The 21,318-nt window shown below is 42.5% G+C and overlaps 1 protein-coding gene across 1 annotated transcript in view; it reads left to right on the forward strand.

The window, feature by feature from the left end:
* Positions 1-20,941, forward strand: part of TMEM42 (transmembrane protein 42) — a 29,150-nt gene extending 8,209 nt beyond the window's left edge. The window contains exons 2-3 of the mRNA XM_082257970.1: positions 6,564-6,710; positions 20,645-20,941. Coding sequence (XP_082114096.1) covers positions 6,564-6,710; positions 20,645-20,782 — 285 coding nt within the window. The 3' untranslated portion in view covers positions 20,783-20,941. The remainder of the gene's footprint in view (positions 1-6,563; positions 6,711-20,644) is intronic.
* Positions 20,942-21,318: the final 377 nt, after the last annotated feature.

The raw sequence follows: 21,318 nt of genomic DNA on the forward strand, positions 1-21,318 counted from the left end.
TACTTTCACCCCTTTCTGCCCAGGCCAATTTTTAGCTTTCAGCACTGTTGCAATTTGAGTGACAATTGAGCGGTCATACAACACTGTACCCAGTCAAATTTTTTTATCATTTTCTTCACACAAATAGAGCTTTCTTTTTGTGGTATTTAGTTACCACTGGGTTTTTAATTTTTTTGATAAAAAAAGCGAAAAAAGACCAAAAATTTTGAAAAAAGGAAACGTTTTTCAGAATAAATAAATAATTGTTCTCCTTCACTGATGTGCACTGATGAGGCTGTACCAATGGGGTAGCACTGATGAGGAGGCACTAATATGCATTACTGATAGGTGGCAATCATATTCAGCACTCATGGGCACTGGTAGGTGGCAATGATAGGTGCCATTGATGGGCAGCACTAATGGGCACTGAAAGGCAGTACTGATCGGCATAACTGATCACAGATTACCCTCACTGATGGGCACAGACTTGTGTCACTGATGGGCACAGACTGGTGTCACTGATGGGCAATTTTGGGGCTTCATTGTAATCAGGGCTGCATTGTAATCAGGGCACTGATGATCAGTGCCCTGATTACCTTTACATGTCTCCCCTGTGAGGAGATGCCACTGATCGGCTCTCCTTTTCTCACACTCTGTCAGTGTGAGATGAGGAGAGCCGATAAACGGCACTTCCTTGTTTATATGGGATCGGCTGTGATTGCACACAGCCGATTACATGCGTAAAGAGCCCTGGCTCTTTGCTGAGATTGGGGTCGTGCCGTGTCCCAGGATCACAGCTTTACTGGGTGCCGCCATGATGTCCTCCCAGAACAAATACCACACCGCTCCGCCCCGGCGTCATTTGACGGCAGGCGGGCGGCAAGTGGTTAAACAAAGGGGCCAGTACATACAAACACTCTCCTTCCCCCCAGATTGCCAATGCTACTGTCTAGGGCTGCACGATATTGAAAAAAAATCACATTGCGATATTTTTTTCCCAACGATATATATTTATTTATTTATTTTTATTTATTTCAGGTACTTATATAGCGCTGTCAATTTACGCAGCGCTTTACATTTACATTGCACATTTACATCTGTCCCTGCCCTCAAGGAGCTTACAATCTAAGTTCCCTAACTCACATTCATACATACATAGTAGGGCCAATTTTTTTTTTTTTTTACACAGGATCCAATTCACCTACCAGCATGTCTTTGGAGTGTGGGAGGAAACCGGAGTACCGGAGGAAACCGACGCAGGCACAGGGAGAACATGCAAACTCCAGGCAGGTAGTGTCGTGGTTGGGATTTGAACCAGTGACCCTCTTGCTGCTAGGTGAAAGTGCTAACCACTACACCACTGTGCCATTTTGCAATATTTTTTTTGTGGCGGATCCTCTTCGTCGTGCATTTTTAGTAGTGCAGAGTTACTACAGCGTGCCCCCCATCAATGCAGTGACCAGCGTGCCCCCCATCAATGCAATGACCAGCGTGCCCCCCATCAATGTAGTGACCAGTGTGTCCCCCATCAATGTAGTGACCAGCGTGCCCACCATCAATGTAGTGACCATGACCAGCGTGCCCCCCATCAATGTAGTGACCAGCGTGTCCCCCCATCAATGTAGTGACCAGCGTGCCCCCCCATCAATGTAGTGACCAGCGTGCCCCCCCATCAATGTAGTGTCCAGCGTGCCCCCCCATCAATGTAGTGACCAGCGTGCCGTGTCCCCTTCAATGCAGAGAGACTTACCTAAGGTAGAACACAGCCTGACATCCATCCCACATGTTCAGTCTGCCCCGCAGCTAGTTCTCTTGACCGAGCATTGAGCGCGGCACAGCGAACCAATCACGTCGTGAGTAGCGGCACAGCGAACCAATCAGGTGTGCAGGCACGCGTGATTGGTTCGCTGTGCAGCTGCTCACGGCACGCTGCTCACCGCTCAGTCAGGAGAACTAGGCAAGCTGCAGGCAGACTTGAACGTGTGGGACGGATGTCGGGCTCTGTTCTGCTACAACCACTGTGAGTCCTCCCGAGTCCCGACTTCTCCCTGCCTAATGCCTATGCCTTACTATTATATCTTCGGCGATGTGACCATCGCCCACGCCCGCAGCACGATAGTCGATATCACATCGACTATCGTTCAGCCCTACTACTGTCCAAAGGTGTCTCTGTTGCTCCTCTATCCAGAGTGGGGGCACTGTAATACAAGAGTTGTGTTACCAAGCAGATCAGCAAGTAAAAACAAGGAGAAAAGACTAAAAAATAAAACAATTGCAGCCAATACATCTAATGATTAGTAAGTTGCAATATATTACTTTTTTTGTTTTAAATTCTGTATTTACACTCCCCCTTGTCCTGAACCTATACCATACAGAATTAGAACAGGTACAGAAAACTGCATATAGAATACTAAAAGCAGTATTAAATCATGTTTATACATGTAGAACAAAGCAGAAAATGATATGCAGTTTATATTAAAAAAAAAACACACTTTGTAGATCTAAACGCCAGACTTTTAGGTCTCATTCACACTTTCACTCCTGTGTTAAGCTGTTAAAACACAAGAGAAGTTATCAAGGAACTTTCATGTCTCATAAAGTGCATACAGTATACGGTGCCTTACATAATTCATAAACAAAAATACATAATAAGTGATTCAATGGAACAAAAATTGAAAAATTATAGTGAATAAATCAATAGTCCCGTAAATCTTGAAATTCAGGCAAAAGAAAAAATCAGTCCCAACGAAGTAACAAGAAAAATATGTAATAATGCTCCACTCGTGCGCCTCTTAAAAAATTCTCTGCTTCAGGTGATCACCACAAAGTGCTCCACCAAAGAAATAATATCACCTCTTACCAGAAACAAAGCCTTTTTGGATGAAAAAACCTGAAGGTGCAGGCTAGAACATTTTATCGTACAGTATGTGAACACGATGTCCAATTTTCGTTTCATTAGTACAGTTTTCATTGAAAAAAATCATAAGAGCAAACCATTTATGCTCATAAATGAAAGAATACATTACAAAACAATTCAACACATTACATCGCTTCCAAAGTTGAATTCTGTCGTACAAGAATTTTTGGAATCTTAGTAATCTCTTCATTTTCCATATGGGCATCAAAAATAGGCGATTAATGGTCCAATAATCTCATTGTGTGTACCAGGCTTTAGGCTTTTCAGCATCAGGCTACTATTTCCCAGATTTGCACAGCTGCCACCTGGTCTTCTGCTCACACCTTCGTTAAGTCCTACTAGGTGAATGTCGCGGCCTTATCTGATGCCAGCTTTAGTTGAAAGGACCTTCAGGCAGCTCTTCAAATTGCGGAAGTCCTGTTCTTTATTTTACATTGGACCTGTTAATGATTGTTTCCTGTGTTTCCCACCCCTCAGTTGGGCTGTTTTTGTATGTCTTGAAGATTTAAGACTAAAGCCCCGTACACACGCACAGATTGTTGGCCAACTGATCGGCCAACTTTTGTCCAGTGTTGTTTGTTGGTTGAAATGTGCTCTAGACTTGCACTGGACTTTTGTTGGCCAACAAAAACCAACTTCAGAAGTGATGTCATGTTCTGGTTGACTTTCAGTGTGTTTTTTCTTCTCTGAGCATGCCCAGTCTTGCTCATCTGATTTTTGTCTGCCGAAATCTGTACTGACTGAGGAACAATCGGCCGTTCTTTGTTGGCCAACAAAAATTTTATAACATGCACACCAGATTTTTTTCGGCCGAAAATTTGCAGTTGGTTGTCAGAAGCATCATACTAACAAGCCAACAATCGGCAGATCGGACGTTGGCCAACAATTTACGGCCAACAATCTGTGCGTGTGTACGGGGCTTTAACGTGAATGTATAAGAAAAAGAAAAATGGGATTTTGTGCTCATTGTAAAATCCTTTTCTTAGAGTCCATTGGAGAACACAGGTCTCACCCTTCTGGGCTTATGATCTTGCTCATGGTACTGCTTTCCTTAAGAACTGAGGCATGCTGGTTTGGGAAGGTTATACCTTGGGCTGGCCTACGTTTTTTATTTTTTAATATTTGGTGTCCAGTCCATCACTAGACAGTAGTATAACCTATTGGTTTAGGACTTCATGTGTCCCTCAGTGGACTCCCAAGAAAAGAGCTTTAGGCCTCATGCACACTGGACGTTTTTGGAGCTGCTGTTAGCAGCGTCAGACGTTTTTTTTTTGCAGCTGCAGAACGCCCATCCATGTTATTCTATGGCCTCATGCACACATAGAGCTTTTAGGAGCTCCAAGTGGCATAGGCGTTTTACAGCTCCAAAAAAAAACCCAGAAACTGTGCGTTCTGGAGCTGCAGCGTCAAGCTGTAAAAACGTCTGATGCTGCTAAAGGCTGAATAACGTTGCTTAACGAGCGTTAAGCCAAGTTATACGTTTTTTTTTCTTTCATTCAAAATCAATGGTTCCCTATGGGAGCCTCTTGATTTGAATGGAGGTCACACCGCAGGTCGGATCAAGATGATCCGACTTGCGGCGCGACTTGCGCTGTGAGAATCTTGAGGGGGAACTCCATGCCAAAATGGAGAAAAAACGGCGTGGGGTTCCCCCCCCAGGTTCCAAACCAGGCCCTTCGGGTCTGGTATGGAATTTGAGGGTAGCCCCACGCTGAAAAAACGGCGTGGGGTCCCCCACAAAATCCATACCAGACCCTTATCCAAGCATGCAGCCCGGCATGCCAGGAAAGGGGAGGGGACGAGCGAGCAGTCCCACCCCCCCTGGATCATACCAGGCCACATGCCCTCAACATGGGGGGGTGTGGGTGCTTTGGGGCAGGGGGGGCACCTCAAAGCACCTTGCCCCCATGTTGATGAGGACAAGGGCCTCATCCCCACAACCCTGGCCGGTGGTTGTGGGGGTCTGCGGGCAGGAGGCTCATCGGAATCTGGAAGCCCCCTTTAACAATGGGGCCCCCCAGATCCCGGACCCCCTCCCTATGTGAATGGGTATGGGGTACACTGTACCCCTATCCATTCACCTCATAAAAGGCAGTGTGTGTAAATAACGTCAGGAGACGTTTTGGAAAGTTTATTAAAAATCTTCATCCCGTCTTCTCCCTCTCCGGTCTTCTGCTCTTTTGCTGTTCTCTCTTCTTGTCTTCTACTCTCCAGTCTTCTGCTCTTTTGCTGTCCGCTCTTCTTGTCTTGTCTTTTCTTCTCCTCTCCGGTCTTCTGCTCTTTTGCTGTCGGCTCTTCTTCTTCCTCCGGTCCTCCGACGACGACGTCTCCGGCGATTATGCCGGTCTCTGCAGGTTATTATATAGCCATTAGGGGCGTGGCCGCCAGATGACGTCATCTGGAGACCCCGCCCCCTTATGTCACAGATGACGTCATATGTGACACAAGGGGGTCGGTCTCCCGGTGACGTCATCTGGTGGCCACGCCCCTAATGGCTATATAATAAGCTGCAGAGACCAGCATAATCGCCGGAGACGTCGTCCGAGGAGGACCGGAGGAAGAAGAAGAGCCGACAGCAAAAGAGCAGAAGACCGGAGAGGAGAAGACAAGACAAGAAGAGCGGACAGTAAAAGAGCAGAAGACCGGAGAGGAGAAGACAAGGAGAGGACAGCAAAAGAGCAGAAGACCGGAGAGGGAGAAGACGGGATGAAGATTTTTAATAAACTTTCCAAAACGTCTCCTGTCATTATTTACACACACTGCCTTTTATGGGGTGAATGGGTAGGGGTACAGTGTACCCCATACCCATTCACATAGGGAGGGGGTCCGGGATATGGGGGGCCCCCTTGTTAAAGGGGGCTTCCAGATTCCGATGAGCCCCCCTGCCCGCAGACCCCCACAACCACCGGCCAGGGTTGTGAGGATGAGGCCCTTGTCCTCATCAACATGGGGGCAAGGTGCTTTGAGGTGGGGGGTGCAGAGCCCCCCCTGCCCCAAAGCACCCACACCCCCCCCATGTTGAGGGCGTGTGGCCTGGTATGGTCCAGGGGGGGGTGGGGCCGCTCGCTCGTCCCCTCCCCTTTCCTGGCCTGCCGGGCTGCATGCTCGGATATGGGTCTGGTATGGATTTTGGGGGGGACCCCACGCTGTTTTTTCAGCGTGGGGCTACCCTCAAATTCCATACCAGACCCGAAGGGCCTGGTTTGGATCCTGGGGGGGAACCCCACGCCGTTCTTTTTCCCCATTTTGGCGTGGAGTTCCCCCTCAAGATTCTCACAGCGCAAGGCGCGCCGCAAGTTGGATCACCCTGATCCGACCTGCGGTGCGACTTCCATTCAAATCAATAGGCTCCCATAGGGAACCATTGATTTTGAATGGAGGCAGAAAAAACGCTGCTAACAGCTACTGCGGCCAAACGTGCAATAACGCAAATGGAAAAAGCTACTGAAAGCACGTTTTTACAGCTGCTTTTTCCCGGCGTCAAGAAACAGCTTTGGAGCTCGTTTTTATGACGCCCTGTGTGCATGGAGCCTTATGGTGAGTACAAAAATCCTATTTTTGTTTATAATTTCTTACTTCCAAAACTTACATATCCAGTTTGTACCTGCAGACTTTGCGGATGAAAGACTTAAACAAGGAATACCAAACAATCTCTTTGTCATTTCAGATCCACCTACTGCTTCGCCTTTGCTGTATAGGACTTGTGTTTCTGTGCAACGCTGCTATGTGGACATTCTTTGCTAAAGCATTAAGATTCTCCTCCTCTTCAGCAGCTGCAACTGTAACAACAACTGCTTCAAATTTTATTTCATCTGTGAGTAGTTAAATAGATAACAGTTATACATCCTTTCTCATCTTATTGGTATTAAAATTATCAGATGAATGCTTGCAGAGTTCCAGACCCCCCCCCCCCCCCCCATTATACCCCGTATAGTCTTAGGTGAAAAGTCTAGCTTAGGTGAGAGTAGAAAATACATGCTACATGTCTTACAAGTACATGTAATAAAAATAGCTCTGCCACTTGGGGTGCAAAAAGTTGGATTATAATGTCCTGCGCCCAAGATATTTCAAGTTTGAAAAGAAACGCCACCTAGACCTGTGGTGTCTAATGATGGCCATACACTATACGAAAACTTGTCTGATATTCAGTCATTTGGACAGTTTGTACATTTTTCAACCAGTTAATGGGCTCAAATCGGTAATCGGTTGTGATGTTTTTGAGCCAAACAAAAAACGAAGGACAAGTTTGGACATTTTCTGCCGAATGAATGATACATTCAAAGGTTAATGTTTCTCGATCAAACTGTTTGCACTAGGCATATGTGAATAAACGAACAAAAAACTGATTTATTTATGTCCATTGAACAATTTATCAGTCATTGCATGATGGCACTATCATGCAATGACTGAGTGTTCATTTTTCGAAAATGAGTTTGAACGATTTTGAGGCATAGTGTATGGCCAGCATAACTTAAAAGTCCCAAGGACCATATTTGTATACAAAAGTTGATTGAAGAGCCGCAGCTAATCAACCATTTTTTAAAATTTCCAATTCAAAAGTATCAGATGATAGACCTACATTTTGTAATAAAACCAGAACAAGACATGTAAATAACAGAGATAACCCCTTTAAGAAAATGGTATCGTAGGGGGCTGTCTGCGGCGTTCTTCCACTGTATCCCCTCTCAAACCAGCCATTGGTGTGCAATGACTGCAACAAATACCCCCACTTCCCATTGGTGTGCCGTGACAGTAATAAATACCCACCCTTTCCTATTGGTGTGCCGTGACAGTAATAAATACCCACCCTTCCCATTGGGGTGCCGTGAAAGTAATAAATACCCACCCTTCCCATTGGTGTGCAGTGCTAGCAATAAACATTCCCCCCTTCTCATTAGAGTGAAGAGGCAGAAAAAAATACGCCCTTAGCGTCAATGTGCAGTGGCAGCAATAAATCCCCCCCCCCTTTCTATTTCTAGAGGTTTGCAGTGACTGCAGTAAACACCTCCCATTTCCTATTGGTGTGAAGTGACTGCAAAAAAGTCCCCCCCCCCCCCCCATAGGTGTGTGGTGGCAGCGGCAGCAATAAATACCACCCCCATCCATGTTTAGTGCTAGCAATACACACCCTCACTTTCGATTGGTGTGCAGTGGCCACAGTAAACATTCCCCTCCCCATAGGTGTGTGGTGACTGCAACAAATACCCCCCTCCCCATTGGTGTGCAGTGACAGTAATAAATACCACCCTTCTCATTGGTGTGCAGTGCTAGCAATAACGCCCCCCACCCCCCCCCCCAGCTCATTGGTGAGTAGAGGCAGAAATAAATACCCCCTCGCCATCAGTGTGCAGTGGCAGTTATAAATACCCCCCTTCCTTTTTTTGCAGTGACTGCAGTAAACACCTCCCAGTTCCTCTTGCTGTGAAGTGACCGCAAAAAAAAAAACATCCCTCTCCCCCTAGGTGTGCGGTGGCACCAAAAAAAAACACCTCCCTTCCCAACATTGATGTGTAGTGCTAACAAAAAACACTCTCACTTCTTATTGGTGTGTAGTGGCCGCATTAAACATCCCCCTCCTTATTGATGTGCTGTGGAATTTATTAACACCCCTCTCCCCAGTGGTGTGCAGTGGCATTAACCACTTCTTGACCGGAATATTTTCCCCCTTAATGACCTGGCCATTTTTTTACAATTCAGCGCTGCGTTACTTTAACTGACAATTGCATGGTCGTACAAGGCTGTACCCAAATTATGTCCTTCTTTCCCATAAATAGAGCTTTCTTTTGGTGATATTTGATCACCTCTGCGTTTTTTTTTTTTTTTTTTTTTTTTTTTTTACCCTCTAAACAAAAAAAAGAGTGACCATTCTGAAAAAAAAAAAACAACAATATTTTTCACTTTCTGCTATATAACATTCCCAATAAAAAAAATTAAAAAATCAAATTGTTTCTTCATTTTAGACCGATATGTACTCTGCTACATATTTTTGATAAATACAATCCCAAAAAGAGTATATTGATTGGTTTGCACAAAAGTTATCGCGTCTACAAACTAGGGGAAAGATTTTATGTCCTTCTACTTGTGCCATTATTAAACACTCCGCTCCCCATTGGTGTGCAGTAAAATTTATAAACACCCCCCTTTCCCCATTGATGTACACCCCTAAGGTCCCATTGAAGTGCACTCCTCTCCCCTCTAAAGCATGGTGCCAATAATAAACTCTCCAGTCCCCATTGGTGTCCAGTGACATTAATAAGCACTCCTCTCCCCATTGAAGTGCAGTGGAATTTAAAAGCACCCCTTTTACCCATTGAAGTGCAATGGCATTATTAAACATCCCTCTCCCCGGTGGTGTGCAATGAAACTAATAAACACGCCTCTCCCCACTGAAGTGCAGTGGCAATAATCAATACCCCTGTGCCCATTGAGGTGCAGTGGCAGCAATAAACACCCCTCTTCCCATTGGTGTGAAGTGGCATTAATACACACATTCATGTTCACCAACTTGTAATCTATTCATAATTAGAGTCCGCACGTTGTAAATCTAGACTTAAAGCCAAATTCAGAAGACCAGCTTCAGTAGAAGAGAATTCCCTTTATTTCCCATTCCTGTCACATTAGAACAAGAAGTAAAAAAAAGCAGGGAATTGCTGTGACAACAATAAAATCATTGATACAAATAAAATGTTTTATAACCCATCACTTTCTGTCTTTCTGACCTCGTGTCACCAGTACATAAAGTAAAGGGAAATCTCACCGGTGGTGATGACACAGACAGCAGTAAGAACCTGACAGTTTTGTAACCTTTGCCAAATTTATATTAAAAATGCTCCGTATTGGTTACATCTAGTTGGTTTAATAAAATTGATAGTGAAAAATAGTGCGCTGTCTTAAAATGAAATTCAAAACTTTTGTGTCATATATATATATATATATATATATATATATATATATATATATATATATATATATATATACAGTGGGTACGGAAAGTATTCAGACCCCCTTAAATTTTTCACTCTTTGTTATATTGCAGCCATTTGCTAAAATCATTTGGTTCATTCTTCTTCCTCATGAATGTACACATAGCACCCCATACTGACAGAAAAACACAGAATTGTTGACATTGTTGCAGATTTATTAAAAAAGAAAAACTGAAATATCACATGGTCCTAAGTATTCAGACCCTTTGCTCAGTATTTAGTAGAAGCCCCCTTTTGATATAATACAGCCAGGAGTCTTTTTGGGAAAGATGCAACAAGTCTTTCACACCTGGATTTGGGGATCCTCTGCCATTCCTCCTTGCAGAGCCTCTCCAGTTCTGTCAGGTTGGATAGTAAACGTTGGTGGACAGCCATTTTTAGGTCTCTCCAGAGATGCTCAATTGGGTTTAAGTCAGGGCTCTGGCTGGGCCATTCAAAAACAGTCACGGAGTTGTTGTGAAGCCACTCCTTCGTTATTTTAGCTGTGTGCTTAGGGTCATTGTCTTGTTGGAAGGTAAACCTTCGGCCCAGTCTGAGGTCCAGAGCACTCTGGAGAAGGTTTTTGTCCAGGATATCCCTGTACTTGGCCGCATTCATCTTTCCCTCGATTGCAACCAGTCGTCCTGTCCCTGCAGCAGAAAAACACCCCCACAGCATGATGCTGCCACCACCATGCTTCACTGTTGGGACTGTATTGGACAGGTGATGAGCAGTGCCTGGTTTTCTCCACACATACCGCTTAGAATTAAGGCCAAAAAGTTCTATTTTGGTCTCATCAGACCAGAGAATCTTATTTATCACCATCTTGGAGTCCTTCAGGTGTTTTTTTAGCAAACTCCATGCGGGCTTTCATGTGTCTTACACTGAGGAGAGGCTTCCGTCGGGCCACTCTGCCATAAAGCCCCGACTGGTGGAGGGCTGCAGTGATGGTTGACTTTCTACAACTTTCTCCCATCTCCTGACTGCATCTCTGGAGTGCAGCCACAGTGATCTTTGGGTTCTTCTTTACCTCTCTCACCAAGACTCTTCTCCCCCGATAGCTCAGTTTGGCCGGACGGCCAGCTCTAGGAAGGGTTCTGGTCGTCCCAAACGTCTTCCATTTGAGGATTATGGAGGCCACTGTGCAGCAGTGCAGCAGAAATCTTTTTGTAACCTTTGCCAGATCTGTGCCTTGCCATAATTCTGTCTCTGAGCTCTTCAGGCAGTTCCTTTGACCTCATGATTCTCATTTGCTCTGACATGCATTGTGATCTGGAAGGTCTTATATAGACAGGTGTGTGGCTTTCCTAATCAAGTCCAATCAGTGTAATCAAACACAGCTGGACTCAAATGAAGGTGTAGAACCATCTCAAGGATGATCAGAAGAAATAGAAAGCACCTGAGTTAAATATATGAGTGTCACAGCAAAGGATCTGAATACTTAGGACCATGTGATATTTCAGTTTTTCTTTTTTAATAAATCTGCAACAATGTCAACAATTCTGTGTTTTTCTGTCAGTATGGGGTGCTATGTGTACATTCATGAGGAAGAAGAATGAACTTAAATGATTTTAGCAAATGGCTGCAATATAACAAAGAGTGAAAAATTTAAGGGGGTCTGAATACTTTCCGTACCAACTGTGTATATATATATATATATATATATATATATATATATATATATATATATATATATATATATATATATATATATATATATATATATATGTGCATCAACACACATATATCTTAAAAAAACAAAAGGATCAACCTTTCAAATATACAGTTCAATGATAATATTGCACATGCAACACTAAGGCTCCGTTCACATACTATACTCTGCCTTAAAATTCCTACGCTGCAGCTGTGTAGATCCAAGCCGTGAGCGTGGAGTGTAGTCCGTGCGGTGTTTCTTCGGCGTCCTAGCCCCGCCTTACTAGTTTCGTCATTCAACGTCTTCCCGGAGCGGTAGACGTTGAATGACGAAACTAGTAGGGCGGGGCTAGAATGCCGAAGAAACACTGCATGAACTTTACTCCACGCTCTCGGCATGGATCTACACAGCCGGAGCGTAGGAATTTTAAGGCAGAGATTCTTAGTGTCAGGTTGACACAGAAATATGTGAGTGTTACCTTATATTGTTTTAATAAAGAATGTAAATTTATACGGAATTGCATTATTCTGGTTATTCTTTTTCCTGCCATTCACTACTCTCATCCTGTACTATCTGGAGGATAACAAGCTCATGAAGGATTAGAAGCCATAACCATCATGCTGGGCAATAATTGATAAGCGTGATTGCTGGTCTATAATTTGGTCAGCTCTGTATCTGGTGAGTCAGATTTGGTGGAAACTGTGGAGCACAGATGGTGTGATTCCTTCACGTGTGAACGCTGAGAATATTTTTTTTTTTTTGATCCTGGCACCAATTGCACTTTTTTCACTTGTGACTTTTTCTTTATGGACTATTCATTGATTGACTTTTTATTGAGTATTATTGTTATTATACAGGATTTATATAGCGCCAACAGTTTGCGCAGCGCTTAACAAAATGAAGGCAGACATTACAGTTACACTACAATTTGGAACAAAAGGAATCAAAGGGCCCTGCTCGTTAAAGCTTACAATCTAAAAGGGAGGGTCAATTGATACAAAAGGCAATCGCTGTGGGGGATGAGCTGATGGAGCAAGTGAAACAGTTTTATTAGTTAGTAGCCGGGTAGGCTTCTTTAAAGAGAAGGGTTTTCAGGGATCGTCTAAAGATGGATAAATTAGGGGACAGTCAGACAGATTGGGGTAGAGAGTTCCAAAGAATGGGAGAAGCTCTGGGGAAATCCTGGAGGCGTGCATGGGAAGAGGTGACAAGGGAGCTAGAGAGCAGGAGGTCTTGGGAGGACCGAACAGAGCAGCTTGGTTGATATTTTGAGATCAGGTTAGTGATGTAGCTGGGGGCAGAGTTGTGGATGGCTTTGTAAACTATTGTTAGCACTTTGAATTTTATTCGTTGGGTGAGTGGAAGCCAGTGAAGGGATTGGCAGAGAGGGGTGGAGGACACTGAACGGTTGGTAAGGTGGATAAGTCTTGCAGCAGCATTCATTATGGATTGAAGGGGGGATAATCTATGTAAAGGTAATCCAATGAGGAGGGAGTTGCAATAGTCGAGGTGAGAGATAACCAAGGCGTGAATTAAAAGCTTGGTGGTGTCATTGGTTAAAAAGGGCCGTATTCTAGCGGAATACGGAGGTTGCGGAGGTTAAGGCGGCCTAATTTGGACAGGGATTGGATGTGAGCCTGAAAGGACAGTGCAGAGTTCAGGGTTACCCCTAGCACCCTGGCATGTGTGGAAGGACTAATAGTTGTTCCATTGATCTTGACAGAGAATTCCGGGGAAGGGGCACGTGGAGTAGGAAATATTATGAGCTCGGTTTTAGATAGATTCAGTTTGAGGAAGTGGTGAGACATCCAGACTGATATGTCTGTTAGTAGATCAGTAATGCGGGAGGAGACTGATGGGGTGAGCTGAGGGGTAGAGAGGTAGATTTGGGTGTCATCAGCATAGAAATGGTAGTGGAAGCCATGGGAGTATTGTTTTATTTATTTATTTTATGTAGTTTGATCTAAGACATTTTTTTAGTGATTATTGCACATTCTTTCTCTCAGGATATTGATTGATTGATTCTCATTCAGCTATTTATTTACTGAACACACTGCACTTGCACTTTTTAGGATAATTGAGTTTTTGCAATACTGCACTTGCACTTTTCCTTTTAAAAACACTATTTGCTTTTCATCACGTGTATAATCATTCATTGGCACATTAGCACTTTTTTAAATTCTACACATGTACATATTGGCACAATCAGCTATTTAATTGTATTGGTGCAGCAACACCTTTCAGATTGTTGGGAATCACATAAATTTGCGCTGATCATTTCACCCCCCTATAAAGTGACTAATGAACTTAAGACTGCTTAAAGTAAAATAAAACAAATGTGATTTCAAAAAAACTTTTTTAGATAGAAAAATCTTCATAGATAAGTGAGTAAATTGCCCACTCAGTGTGTCCATCCATATCCTTGGTGTTACACAGTGTCTTCATGCAAAACCAACTGAAAGTTCCAGTGCTCCACCACTGTGTCCTAAATGAAATGAATGGCTGCTTACCAGAGGTTTAGATCCACACAGGATCTTGGGCACATCATACACTTCATCATCCCATCATATATCCAGATGGATTAAATGCCGCTCCTTATGGATGTCCCACTGGGATTTTAGAGTAAAAACAGGCTCTCAGTTCATAGATGTTAGGAGTTAAAATCAAGAAAACTATGAGTTCTTTCTTGATTTTAACTCCTAACATTTTTTAATTTCAGTAAAGTGTAAATAAATAAATACATTTCTTTTGAAAGACCGCTGCGCAAATACCGCGTGAAATAAAATATTGCAACAACCGCCATTTTATTCTCCAGAGTCTTCGCTAAAAAAAATATATACAATGTTTGGGGGTCCCTGCACTACTTTGGCACAATTTTGAGGCCAAAGACGTTCAAGCCCAGTCAAAATCGCGGTAAATCGCGCGACTTTGAAGTCGCACAAGTGTGAAAGAGGCCTTAAGCGGAGTTCCACCCAAAAGTGGAATTTCCACTTTAAGGCCTCCTGACCCCCTGACATGCCACATTTAGCATGTCATTTTTTTTGGGGGGGGAGCGGGTACCTAAATTTGACAGGTACCCGCTCCCACTTCCGTTCGGGCTGCCTTCTCCTCTCCCCTTCCCTCCCTGCAATCCTATGGGACATACAGGTCCCAGAAGATTGTCCGTCCACTCAGGACTCACAGCGTGCACCTGACTGTGAAGCTGCAAGCTGTCATAGCCAGGTTCCCACACTAGTGATGCCAGCGCCGACGGGAGAAGAGGGAGAGAGTAGAGGCTCCCGCCAGCCGCATCACTGAATCATGGGATAGGTGAGTGTGTGTTTATTAAAAGTCAGCAGCTACACTTTTAAGGCTGCATTCACACCTGAGCGTAGTGTCTTTTAGCGTTTTTATGCGCGACTTGTGCATTTTCTCTACAACGTATTTGTAGAGAAAACTATCATCTGTTGCATCATTTGTTGCTAGGCATTTCAGCTTTCTTAGCTTTTCCATTAGCTTTTTTTTTCTTTATTATTATTCTTATTCATTTATTATTATTATTATTTTTCATTAGGGTAAGGGGTTAGAGTTAGACCCCGTTCACATAGGGGCGACGCTACTTGCCGGAGCGACCTGCGCACCGCGACCTCGGAGCTTCATGCACGGATTTCATATCATTGAAGTCTATGCAGGTCGCTCCAGGTCGCCCCAAAGTAGCACAGGAACCTTTTTCCAAGTCGGAGCGACTTGTGTTGCTCCTATTAGAACAGTCCTGTGCTAATCTATGGGCAGGCGACCCACGGCAACCTGTCAGGCGACCAGGTCGCCTGACAGGTCGCCCCCAGTGTGAACGGGGTCTTAAAGTTAGGTTAAGATTAGGAGTTGGGGTTAGGATTAGGGGTTAAGGTTATATATTATTATTTTTTTTTTGTTAGGGTGATACTACTACTAAATAATAACAATAGTAATAATAATTATAAATGAATAAATGTAATAAATACACAAATAAAAATATTCATAAATAATTATAAATATATTCAATAAATGAGTACTAAGTAATAAATAAATAATGAACCCCTAACCTAAACCTCTAATCCTTAAAAAAATAAAATAATAATTTGTGCTAGGGTGTTTAGCTATTATTAAGTAAATACATTATTATCATTAATATAGTAATATTAATTTATTTTTTGGGGGTTGGGTGTTTACTATTATTATTAATAAAAAATAATAATACATAATGTATTTATAGATAAAAGTAAAATACAGTCAAATCAAAGACCTACTATACCAACCCCACATCCTGATAATGAATGAAAAGGAGAAGGGGTGTTGGGCGGGAATACAACATATCCACCGGGTAGGGACCAAAAGCCAGGTGAAATTCCCAAGACGAAAAAATGGACTTTAAAGGGCTGGTATAGCAATTGGTGAGCAACACAAAGATAAAAAGTTATATAATTTTATTAAGAATTGTTAAAAGATACAAAGAAAACATAACAAAAGTCACATGTGGTAACTAGCAGCATATAACAAACATGGACATAACAGAGTAATGTGTTGATAACTCATCCATGTTAAAACATTGAAGGGTATTTCTATAGATGGTTCGACACGTTTCGCCGGAACAATATACTCGGCTTCTTCAGGAACCATGTACTAGCGGCTATAAAGCCTCTATTTTAGACATGTACAAAGAAAAAAGAGGGGGGGGGGGAGAAAAAAACAATCATAAGCAACCTTTACATTATGCCAATTAAATGGACATAAATAATACATAGTGTGTATACTTAGATTCCAGTTTGAATTAAATCAAAATAAGTGTACACAAAATTATCAACTTGCTCACCTGGTTCAAACTTGGGGTTAGCATGGATAGGATCCGAGACTGCCAGAGTCATTCAGTATAAGCCAGGATACAAAGAACCCCCTCCTACTGATCCTTGATAAGGGACCAGAAAAAACCTCTTGCGAGGTAAGGTGGACCGGACCTCTTCCCGAATTCCTCAATGTATAATTACATCCATTAATCATTGCCAACGTGTAACCCATACATGATTGCACAGGGGTACACCGTATCCAACTGATGGTAAAGGCGGGAATTTGTGGTGACAAGCCCAATGTAGCTCTACAGTATTTGAATGAAAAAAGGGGGGAGGGGGAGACACAAAAAAATGAAAAAGAAAAAATGGGAATTTGAACCAACCAGACACAAACATAGTTTGTTTGGGGGTCAATCATATGAGCCCAAAAAGAAAGGGATTCCATTCGTGTCAAGGGCTTACCTTACTGAGGAAACGTTATCACATAGAGGTCCGGACGCCGGTGCCTGCGGTGCCAGTTACCGCTGCCATCGGTGTGTTTGCCTCCTCCCTTATAAGCAGGAAGAGGTCCCACCGGAAGTGTGACGCCAGAGGCGACGTGTGACGCCAGAGGCGTCCTAACGTCACTTTCGGCGCAGGCGCTGTGCAAGTGCGCCATTTCCGGTGTGGCTGAGAGTAGTAATACAGCCTCCGGTATGGCGCAGCTGAATCCCAATGCTGGGAGAGGACTGGATGTCTGCAAAGGACGTCCTTCCTCCGCTTTGCGCCCAAATCCACCTGTAGGAAGGAGGGGGATCCGGATATATGCCGGCTCAGACCGAGCGTACTGGCACTTCTCAGGTCCTGGAAAGAAAAAGTAGTAATGTATGACAGTTGAGGATAAGATCATTCAAAGGTCCCTATAGAGGTATAACATACATTATATAAACAACAATAAACGTAATTCATATACATAGAGCTCCATAAAGGAGCTAGCTATAAGAAACATATCTCATTAATGTGATTGCCAAACATAAAGCTTATAAGAAAGCAGTGAGATGGCCTCTAATTTGGATAAAGTCAAATGACAACCAGAAGACAGAGAAATGTGGTAAACAAAGCAAGAAAATAAAATAAAGGAAAAGAGGGGAACGGGGGGACCAAAGGAAGCCCCAAGAAAGAAAGAGGGGAGAAGAGAAGATAAGATATTTATCAAGGATCAGTAGGAGGGGGTTCTTTGTATCCTGGCTTATACTGAATGACTCTGGCAGTCTCGGATCCTATCCATGCTAACCCCAAGTGTGAACCAGGTGAGCAAGTTGATAATTTTGTGTACACTTATTTTGATTTAATTCAAACTGGAATCTAAGTATACACACTATGTATTATATATGTCCATTTAATTGGCATAATGTAAAGGTTGCTTATGATTGTTTTTTTCTCCCCCCCCCCCTCTTTTTTCTTTGTACATGTCTAAAATAGAGGCTTTATAGCCGCTAGTACATGGTTCCTGAAGAAGCCGAGTATATTGTTCCGGCGAAACGCGTCGAACCATCTATAGAAATACCCTTCAATGTTTTAACATGGATGAGTTATCAACACATTACTCTGTTATGTCCATGTTTGTTATATGCTGCTAGTTACCACATGTGACTTTTGTTATGTTTTCTTTGTATCTTTTAACAATTCTTAATAAAATTATATAACTTTTTATCTTTGTGTTGCTCACCAATTGCTATACCAGCCCTTTAAAGTCAATTTTTTCGTCTTGGGAATTTCACCTGGTTTTTGGTCCCTACCCGGTGGATATGTTGTATTCCCGCCCAACACCCCTTCTCCTTTTCAGTAATGTTTTTATAATTTTTTTTAAGGTTAGGGGTTAATTATTATTTATGTATTATCACATATTATTTATTATTTATGATGGTTTTTGTTATATCTGTATTTATTTTAAATATATTAGTACTATTTTATTTTGTACAATTTTTTTTATTTGAGCAGAAAATCACGCAAATTATGCATTTCCATTTATTTCTATGGGAATAAAAACACACCAAAACTTTTTTGAGTTTCAGGTGACTTGGAGTGGAGATGTGAACCATCTCTCTCCTCCAGCGTTTTGGAGCTTCAAGCTACAAAACGCTGGAGTGTGAATGGGGCTTAAGTGGTTAAGTGGTTAGGATATATGTGTGTTGATGCGTATATAACACATACGTTTTGAATTTAATTTTTAGACAGTGCACTATCCATTTTTCACAATTATTTTGGATCCCAGTATTCCAGGGATTTTTTTTTTTTTTGGTGCAGCAGTCCCTATATTCACAGGAAAGTTATTATATAAAGTATGGCAAATAACAAAGAAAATTACAGGTATGCAAGGTTTCACTGATTACACTCCCATATAGTAAATTAGGGAATTTGGGGAGTTTAAAAAGTTGAAGGGGTTTGAATTGTGGTATAACAAAGGGATACGGTATATGGTACAATTGTATGAAAACCCCTCTCTTAAATTATTTAATCAACTGTGTGGGGAATTTGATCTATCATGTCAGAGGTTTTTTTAGTACCTCAAGCTAAGATATGCCATCCAGTCTCAAACTCATGCACATACATTGCAATATAGCAGGTCCACTATTGTGTCTATATTTCAGAGTGGTGGTACTTAGGTCTTATTTTACAATTTTATTCCACCCTTAACGCTAAGTTTCAAACATTGGTGGTTGTTCTGGCTAAAGAACAGGAGTCCAAAGATATGGGCCCCGTAACAGAGCACTAGTGGGAGAGGGTGTTGTCTGCACTCTCACAGGTTAGCTTATCCCCAACCCACAAACTCACACAGTTATCTTTTCTGCATCGAACATACCACACTCCAGAAAAACTGTTCCCTTGGCATTGTAGAGAGAACCCCTTTTGTCCTAAATGTAACAGTGGCCCTGTCACTTTGATCCACATGATGTGAAGATGCCAAAAACTTCACAGATACCTGAGGTTCTGACTATTATAAGATATTTTTTTCAGGTTACCTTAGCAGAAGATCCAGGGATATGTTTATTGAACATGTTGGATGAGGCTACTTTACCAGAAAATACATATGTCCCTATCACTCAAGTGTTATTTGAAATAACAAGACAAAAAGTATTCCAAGTTCTCCTTACCGACCAGTCTGCGACCAACCGAATTGACCTGTCCAACAGACTGGTCGGTAAGGAGAGCTTGGAATACTTTTGGTCTTGTTACATGCGTTGCCCTTCCAATGCTCCTTGTTGCAGAGACCAGTTACAGGTGTGGGCAGTAACCATTTGTTTGTGTGAGTGTTATTTGAAGCCCACAAATGAATTGCCCAAAAATAGTGATTCCCCTATTCCCCCCCACCCTGAAGGAAATGAAAACACAAATAGATCATACTATATCTAAAGAAAAGCTAATCTACCATCACAGAAACTGCACAAACAAATTTGAAATAGTTGGAATAGTTGGCTTGTTACCCCGGATTTAGCTCCGACTTCATTATTTCTGAATAGATTATTGTCTTCAAAGAGGGGGAGAATGGCTGGTGTGTTCTATATTGGAGGCTACATAGGTATTAATGATGATCAGCCACTTATTATATGTTTGCCTGTATGAAATATATGTGTGATTTAGAAGGCAAGGCACTGAGTGTGTGTTTTTGTTTTGTTGTGGTGTTTATTGATTTTGGACTTTCTCTTTGGAAGGCTTAGTGTCGGTTCACACTGAAGCGGCACGACTTCGAAAGCGACCTGTGAAGTCGCGTGCACCGCGACTTCGGCACGACTTGCACGGACTTCATAAAATGAATGTCTATGCAAGTCGCTCCGAGGTCACCCCGAAGTAGTACAGGACCCTTTTTCTAAGTAGGAGCGACTTGTGTCGCTCCTATTAGAACCGTTCCTGTACTACACTATGGGACGCGACGGTGCGTGACTTGTCGGGCTGACCAAGTCGCCTGACAAGTCGTACTAGTGTGAATGGAGACTTATAATTATATTGACATTTAATTGTAACTGAGAGATTGGTTTGTATGATTGTTGGTATTGTAAAAGAAATGTCTAAAAACTAATAAAAATTCTGGGAAAAAAAATGCTTTAGTTGGAGTCCGTGTACCTTTCGGGGGCAGGATAAATTTGTCTCGGTGTAAGGTGAGTCAACGTTCTCATGCACAGTTCCCATTTTATTTCTACATTGTATTTTTACCAGTTTGCATATGATATACATATTTATCTTGTAAACATTACTAGTTCTTTTTAATTTACAAAGAAACATCTTTTTTTAACATGTTTTCCCTTCACGGAGGGAATCTAGTGCTCTTCTCTAAAATACACCTCTTTTTTAGGCTTTTCTTGGGAAAGTGCTGTTTGGAGAGTCCCGTGCTGTTCTCTGGTGGGTTGGAATTTCGATCACTCTCTGTGGACTGATTTTACTGCACACATCTTTACCACAACCAGAAGAGCCTGCAAAAAAGAAGAGTTAGAAGAGGTCTCTGTTTGGTTTACATGGGTGCTTTGTGTATTTGTGTATTTTTATCTGGGGAACTTGGTTTCCATGTCCTGTTACCTGTACATTTTAGGAGAGATACATACTGTATGCAGTTACAGCAACACAAACCATTAGACTTGTGACAGAGGGGCGTTAAAAAACGCATGTAAAAAACGATTTATTAAGGATCTAGTTACTTACCATTATCTTAGAGGAGGCAGAAGAGACCCTTGTACCAAACTCCCTTTGGGGACTTTTCCCTTAATTGGGAATATTTCCCATTTATTGCCAGGAAATCATCTCAAACACTCCCTATGGGCAAATCTTTCTCCCCACAACATTTTGTATCATGCCAGACAGTAGGCATAATAAACCAGATAGGTCTATGTATTCATGGCAAAACCAGGTATCCGCTCCCCCTCAGTGCCAAATGTGTCAGTGAAGGAGGGAGGGTGTGAAGAAGCGGAGCTTCCCCTTTTCGGTGGAGCTCTTCTTTAAGCTGTAAAAGCAGTGGACGTTGGTGTTCACATG

This window comes from Pelophylax lessonae, assembly GCF_965119305.1.
Source record: "Pelophylax lessonae genome assembly, chromosome: 5".
In the NCBI taxonomy this organism is placed as follows: Eukaryota; Metazoa; Chordata; class Amphibia; order Anura; family Ranidae; genus Pelophylax; species Pelophylax lessonae.